The sequence below is a fragment of the Melanotaenia boesemani genome, chromosome 5 (assembly GCF_017639745.1).
Source record: "Melanotaenia boesemani isolate fMelBoe1 chromosome 5, fMelBoe1.pri, whole genome shotgun sequence".
NCBI classification, from domain to species: domain Eukaryota; kingdom Metazoa; phylum Chordata; class Actinopteri; order Atheriniformes; family Melanotaeniidae; genus Melanotaenia; species Melanotaenia boesemani.
Genome location: NC_055686.1, coordinates 20,598,203 through 20,605,260, shown reverse-complemented (window position 1 = coordinate 20,605,260; position 7,058 = coordinate 20,598,203). Strand labels below are relative to the sequence as shown.

The 7,058-nt window shown below is 38.3% G+C and overlaps 1 protein-coding gene across 3 annotated transcripts; it reads right to left on the bottom strand.

The window, feature by feature from the left end:
- Window positions 1-26: 26 nt before the first annotated feature.
- LOC121639440 (Y-box-binding protein 2-A-like) lies at window positions 27-4,012 on the bottom strand. 3 transcript variants are annotated; one of them, XM_041984663.1, is made up of 10 exons: window positions 3,858-4,009; window positions 2,997-3,060; window positions 2,876-2,909; window positions 2,716-2,805; window positions 2,388-2,630; window positions 2,088-2,179; window positions 1,747-1,987; window positions 1,133-1,264; window positions 985-1,049; window positions 27-599 (listed from the first exon to the last, which is right to left on the bottom strand). In XM_041984663.1, the coding sequence occupies exons 1-9, from the start codon at window positions 3,934-3,936 to the stop codon at window positions 1,014-1,016; spliced, it is 1,011 nt and encodes a 336-aa protein (XP_041840597.1). In that variant the 5' UTR covers window positions 3,937-4,009; the 3' UTR covers window positions 27-599; window positions 985-1,013. The 3 variants fall into 3 exon arrangements, with proteins under 3 accessions (XP_041840597.1, XP_041840596.1, XP_041840598.1); XM_041984662.1 differs by having other exon boundaries at window positions 27-1,049; window positions 3,858-4,008; XM_041984664.1 differs by lacking the exons at window positions 27-599; window positions 985-1,049 and having other exon boundaries at window positions 1,190-1,264; window positions 1,743-1,987; window positions 3,858-4,012.
- Window positions 4,013-7,058: the final 3,046 nt, after the last annotated feature.

Genomic DNA, 7,058 nt, shown 5'->3' with positions numbered 1-7,058 from the left:
CAGTCAGACAAAAAGGAACTCAATCATGAGATTTGCAAACAAGATTTATTCATTAGCATTTTAAGTACAACATTGCACATAATCCCCTCCAAAGAAAAGCACAAATAAAACTCAGGAAATAATTTTTTCCATCAATCCATTCTCAGCTGAGGAGATGAGAGGGAGTTGATTCTGGTGGAAACAGAACTAAACTGACTCCCACCAACTACACACCTGCTTGGGGTTCCCTTTAAATTAAAAAGCTAAATAAAAAACAAGGCTGGTTCCTCTAAACTCCTTGATGTACCCCATCTGGTCAATTAAAGAAAAAAGATCTTTTAAGGGAGGGGCTGGAATAACTGGGCTCCCAAGCAGATTTTCCATTTTTCCTCCCACATTCTTTTTAAAGATGCATTTCTAACTTCCAAATATGCACCCACCAGTATCCCCTTTCCTCCCAACTCAGTTCCTCTCAAAAGGTCAGCATCTAGACAGGATAACACAAGACAAGAAGAGGGGAGGGAGGGTCGGAGGGGTGACAATGAGATGAGGAGGGTTGGAGGATTGAGGGAGAAGAGGGGGGAGTGCAGTGCAAAGTTCCAGTCCTCCAACCCTAGGACCTAAGAGAAGCAAATGAAAGGGAAATTAAGAAGAAAAGAAAAAAAACCACAAGAGGCACAGGGATTGAAATTAAACATGATACTTCTAATCCATAGATTATACTGGTCTGAAATCCTCATTTCCAGACTGTGAGCCTAAAAATATTTCCCTGTATTTAACAAAAGCCTAATTCCCAACATAAGCTATATCTTAAGACTCCATAAAAATCTTTTCATCCTTTGATACCAATATTCCACCTTAAATCCATTTATGACCAGACAGCCCCTTAACGGCCATCATCAGGCCTTCTGGTGGCCAACGTGGCAGCACAATAAGAGCAATCTTATCCCCTCCAGTGTTCCAACCTTCCCAACCCAGGGTTGCACAGTTAGTGTGGGGTCCCACCTCTTGCCCAGGGTCATGTGAGTGGACAGTCACTCTGTTGGAGCTTGGTCTGTTGTGGCAGCTTCCTAGGAAGAGGATGAAGGGTGAAAGGTGTTGAGTCTCAAGATTCACTGAAAGTTAACCAAATTAAAATAATGCAGCTCCTTACCCCAGGTGATTTGGGAGATTTGGGAGGGGTTTTTGGTGAGGTCTTTGGAGATTTTGATGTAGACTTCAGGTCTGCTGGTTTTGACGTCTGTGGTGGCGTGCCGTGTTCTGATGCAGACTTCTCTGTATCATTCTGCATGACAGAAAAAGAAAAAAAAAAAAAAATTTACTTTTGATTCTTGTAACCAAAACAGATTTCTTCAGATTTTTAGGAGAAACATTGATCATTGTTAGACATCTTAATTTGAACTGTAGATGAGGAAATATGAGAAATTCTTTACTGATTAAAAACCTAATCTATGAGATCTAAAAATGCTTCTTGTTGAGGGGTTCTCAATGAGCTTGGTGGTGTCACCATCTTCTACAATGCTAAACAAACTACCTTGCAACCCTGCTCTTAGAGGAAGCTTATCATAGATTTAAAAATCAGTTCATTGATTCAAGGCTGAGAACAAGACTGTTAGACTCGAATGTTTAAGGAGCCTGATTGTTTAGAAAAAAAAATTCAATGAGAATAATCTGCGCTGATTCTTCAGCCGTGTTTGGAAAACACCAAGTTCACAGAACTCCTACCTGATGCATTTTATTATCCATAAATAATAAAATCACACTTGCTTTTGAGGCAGAAGACTCGGAATTCCTTTGCCTGCGTCGTCTAGATGGACGCCGTTGTTTCTGGCCTTCTGATGATTCTCCATTGGTCTGAGGGCCTTCAGTGGCTTCAGTAGCCTCCACCTGCTTCTCCTCACCCTGCTCCCGTTTCTGCTCCTGCTTCTGCTCCTGCTCCTTGGTGTCCTCTGGAGCAGAAGTCTTATCATCTGCCGACTGATCAGGAGGTGGGCGAGGACGGAACGGTCTGAGTTAGTGGGAGAGGGTATTAAAATTCAAGCATACTTCAAGTGTCCAGGATTTTTCTAAACAAAAAAAAAAAAAAAGCCAGAGTAACACTGATATACCTGCGATACGGGCGCCAGAATCTGCGTCGTGGTGGCCTCTGCTGTGTTTCTTCACCCTCTTCAGCTACATCCTTCTGTTCCCCAACTTCACCCTGACAAAATGCAACCAAACCACCATTACAGCAGTTTCTTGTGACATTTAACCTCCAATTTCCCGTAATTCCACTGCCTCAAACTTGCCCTTTAGGAATGACTGTTTAATCAGCTGACTGCGAGTAAAATATTCTCATTAAAAACCCTCATTTTATTTTTCTTCTGCCGTCTTTTGCAAACAGATTTCCAACTGCCATCTAAGTTTACGTTTTGTGCCTGCTGCCGCGGTCTGCGGGGCCTACGGCGGCGCTGTTGTGGCCTTACTGCCCCATCCTCCACTGATCCGTCCGTCTCAGGAGTAGGAGCTTGGCCATCAGCTGGCTTGCCCAGGTCACTGGGCCGAGGGTTGCGGGGAAAGAATCGTCGACGGAAACGCCGCTTGTTTGGGGCATAGCGGCTGCCTTTAACTGGAACACCCCCTGGACCAGTCACATTGGCTGCCTCTGAACCCTGAGGGAGAGACACATGGGAATGAAAGATGATTTTCCTATCGGATTAAAAATTATATCACATTATACTTTAAAACATCCCTTACCTTAGCTGCTTCAATTACATCGAACTCGACAACTTCCCCATCTCCAACACTGCGAAGGAATTTCCTAGGATTGTTCTTCTTTATAGCAGTCTGAGGAAACATGTTTATCATCAGAAGGGGAATGGATCAATATGTGTAAATATTGAAGCTTTGATCTCACCTGATGAACAAAAACATCTTCTTTAGTATCATTTCTGTAAGAAACACCTTAATGTTAACAGTGGCTAAGGATTACATTTTAACCATTAAGATACTTTCAGTTATTATCAAAAAAGGAGTACCTGTTAATGAAGCCATAGCCATTACGCACGTTGAACCATTTCACTGTGCCTTGCACTGATGTGGCTGCAACAGAATCGTATTAATATTAAAAGCAAATAAAAAAATTTCACATGAGACAAGAGGTGTGGAGGCAGTCAAAGAATAGCCTACTGTTATCTTTGGATTACTAGCAACTTAGCTAACATCAATCATTAACCGCAAGGATTGAAACCAGGTCACGAGGGAGAAGTGCAGAACAAAAACATATTTTCAAAAAAGAAAAACATCACACAAATAGCTACTCTAACTTACGCGATGAGCAGCCACTTAAAAATAAATTAATAAATAAATAACTATTTTAATTGGTACTTCTGCCATTTAGCAAGATGATTTGCAGCTGCGAGAGGGCACGCGCGACAGTTGATAGGACTAAATTTAGGTCAAATGGTCATACCGTCAGGTTAGCAAGCTCTTCAGTTTCCATCTTAACTTGCGCAAAATTTAATAAACAAACAGTAGACTACCATTTTATTAACGGTAAACAAAGTTTTTTTTTTAAAAAGTCACTTTTTAAAAATCGATTTAATTTTTTTACCTTGTCAAATAAATACTTGCCATAATGGCGTCCATATAGGTCAGGGTCTTGGCATTTTTGGTTTTAATAATTCCTATAAAACAAGCATTAAAGACTTGTACAGCACGTGTTACTCACAAAACCCGAAACATACCATGGTGTCACCGTGTCTCATTGTGATCCGCTGATTCATTGCTTTACATTGATTTGGCTGCCAAATAACTTTCACACATGTCAGCGAGTCAAAAATGGAAAGTGTCATGTCAAACCAAGCCTTTAATTACTGATTAAAACTAATTATACCTACCTATGACTTTCCTCTCGGGCTGCGGTTTCTCATCCACCGGTACCGGGGGTGGAGGGCTCTGCAGCTCGACGTCAGTCATGCTCGCTGTCGGATGACTCTCGTATCACTGCTCAATCCCCTCCCTCCTGCTCCTCACGAAACTTTTCTACCCACAACGGCTAAGTTTTTATCCTGCCATCCCCTTGGGTTGCCACACGGAAGCCGCGCCCTCATTGGTTTCACAAGAGCTCGAGCTTGAATCTGATTGGCTATGTGAGGTCGGCAATTGGGAGGGAAAAATTGACAGGTGGAAGACAGGTATGACTGAGAAGTGCCTGATTTTTATTTTATTTTATTATTTTTTTAAGTACTGAAAGAGCAGGCTCTGGTGTGAAAAGTTTGAGAGTTTATGACTAGCCAGGCACAGTTTATAATGATAAATTTAATGTAAAATATTCAAGGATTTTCTCTTTGCCACGATAGGTTTTTAGACTTACTGTTTTTTTAATGATATATGACAATGTGACTAATTGTCTTTCAAGTCATTAAAAAAAGAAACATTTGCAACAAAGGTTTAAAACAAGTCTCTCTCTCTCTCTTCATTATTATTATTATTATTTTTTTTTATTAATGATCATTTAATATTGAGAACCATAGATCCTTGTTTGCATTTTGCATGCAGTATTCTTGTCTAATCCATTGATGGAATTTGTGAAAACTGGTAATATTTTGGCTCAGATTAACATCACAGTGTGTGGTGGTAACTTGATGAAGTCTGTGTTTTCTATTTAATTTTAATATTCTATAACATTTATTTGATCAAGCTGTTGTAATTCAGTCTGCCAAGAAGAAAAATAGTTCAACATGAGGACTTTATAGATTCAGATATCAATACAGGAGGATAAATTAGCCATACAATATATAACTTTTTTCCCCCCCAAGAAATATATTTTTATCGCTAGATCAGCAAGTCCATGTGTTGTTCTCAACCTATGGCCTCATTAGAGCGACGCTGTTTTCAACCAGAATAGGTGGAAGAAAACTTTATGAATTAATCCAACATGATACACCAAAACATATTATTGCTATAAAGGATTTATATTTGTTGCGATAATTTTATTCCAGGGATATGAATATTTTTCATGCAACTGCATTTGATGGATACTTTTCTTTTCTCAGCACAGAGAGGACTTTCTGCAACTCTACATGGAGCAAATGTTCACCCCAAAATGATTTTCATAGTAGATGCAATTGCTAAAGATGTATAGGCTCGCTTTATATTATAGTTTGAACCATGTACAAATACCCTCTTTGACTTTTAAAAGGCTATCTTTGTGAAGAAACGCTCACTGTTGGGTTTATAGTCCTTTACTCTTAAATGCAACTTCATCTGACGGCAGTAATATAAATTTTATTTTCTCTTTAAGTGCAACTCACATAGGTCATTGGAGTCTAATTTCACAGCACTAAATTTAACTTACCCAGTCAGACAACAGCCAAGTGACACCATTCTCTGCACACTTGTCATAAGTCTTTTACCAGACAAAAAGATTTGAGAGTGCAGCCTAATTATTGGTTACAAAAGAAACTGCAAAAGGACAAACACACACTGACGATTCAGCAGCAGTGACACAAAGGATGAGGAAAGCTCTCAGTAACACAATTAATATATAAAAATAAACACTTGGATCATGTTCAAGATTTACTTGCACTTTCATAAATTTTTAATCTATCATGATATACTGAAATATGCAGTAGGCCTTCATCACATCTGGAGCTCTAATGGGAATGTAGAAAAAAAAGTCTCATGATAGATAAAGATGTTCAATTTGGAATTTATTTTTACTTTTATTTATTTCTTTGCTAAATCTATGTAATTATCTGTATAATACTTTACTGGGTAAATAAATGCAATTAACCGAATAAGAACCATAACTTAAGAGGTCCATGCTGTGTAAGAATGAAAAACTACGCACGCGCACAAGAAGCTTGCCGAGGTTTCTTAATGGGCATTCGTTTGGAAAGCGGCATCAAGCTGCTTTAAAGCAGTTAGAACAAGACAGGAAAAGCTGCAGCATCACCTTCAATGTAAAATTAGGTTATGTTGGAAGACAATGAATAATATTAAACCCTTTTTTTTTACATTTTAGTCATGATATTACAAACAAAATCATACCTATAACGTAGTCTGATATTAAAGCATAAAATTACATTATGCAGATTATGCAAGACTCTTTTTCTCTAGAAATCCATCTTTTACTCAATTTTTCTTTTATACCCAAGTGCCATTTCGAATTTAATGTGGTAACAGCTTCAAAACTATGAAATAAACAGCACTCTGCAGAGTAATGTAAGAACAGCTTTTAATATTTCTTATCTAAAATTATTAGACTTGTTTTAGATTATGATAGAAAAATGGACATGTTCCTTAGTGGTGGCTTGAAATAATCAGTAGTAATTGTTACTTCACATGCAATATCACAGCATTCCAAGTGTAGGATATTTTTCACGTTGGTTTTTAAACAGGCAACTTTATAACTTCTCTGTAATTTCATTTGTTGATCTATTTCAATCTTACTCATAAGGCAGATTTAGTTTTGTGTTTTAATTAAGCCAAGTCATTGTTGTATACAAAATAAAACTTTATTAATTTAATTTAATCTTCATTAACAGGATCTTGCAGAACCTCACAAAAAGCTGTTGGAGAACTATTGCATTTAAATCATGGAAACATCTAAAAAACCACAGACCAGCCCTCAGGGACTGGAGTTGGCGACCCCTGCATTTGGGTGTTCTGTCACCGATGATAGCCGCCAGGTTTGTTGGGGTTTAAGTGTGGGGATTTAGGCAAGTTTGGCTTGAGAAATTGGCACTTTTAGCCACATTCAGCTAGGAGTGGAGCAGTGTTTGGTAATGTGATATTATGATTATTCGGAACAAACAGAATTGATTAAGTATTAACTATTCAACTGGGCCTGGCTTATTAGATTTTGATAATTGTAGGCCCAATCCAGAAAAGAAATTAAAGTTCTTGAAATAGCCTGTAAACTATATTTTCTTTCTTTTTTTAACCATTTCATTTACTTTTTATTTGATCTCTCACGACTTCACAATAACACTGTAATAACTTTATATTTCTGTGGGACATTTATTGTCACAGGTCCAACAGGAAGTCGTGCTCTTTTATGTTCTTTTCTTTTGGTGTGTCCGCTGTGTCCGGGC

Excerpts from the sequence above, each read along its gene's own strand:
- LOC121639440 (XM_041984663.1), bottom strand. The coding sequence starts at position 3,936 with ATGACTGACGTCGAGCTGCAGAGCCCTCCACCCCCGGTACCGGTGGAT. Across the intron at positions 2,806-2,875 it reads AAGATGTTTTTGTTCATCAG|ACTGCTATAAAGAAGAACAA; the intron begins GTGAGATCAAAG and ends ATGTTTCCTCAG. Across the intron at positions 1,265-1,746 it reads CCGAGTCTTCTGCCTCAAAA|AATGATACAGAGAAGTCTGC; the intron begins GCAAGTGTGATT and ends TCTGTCATGCAG.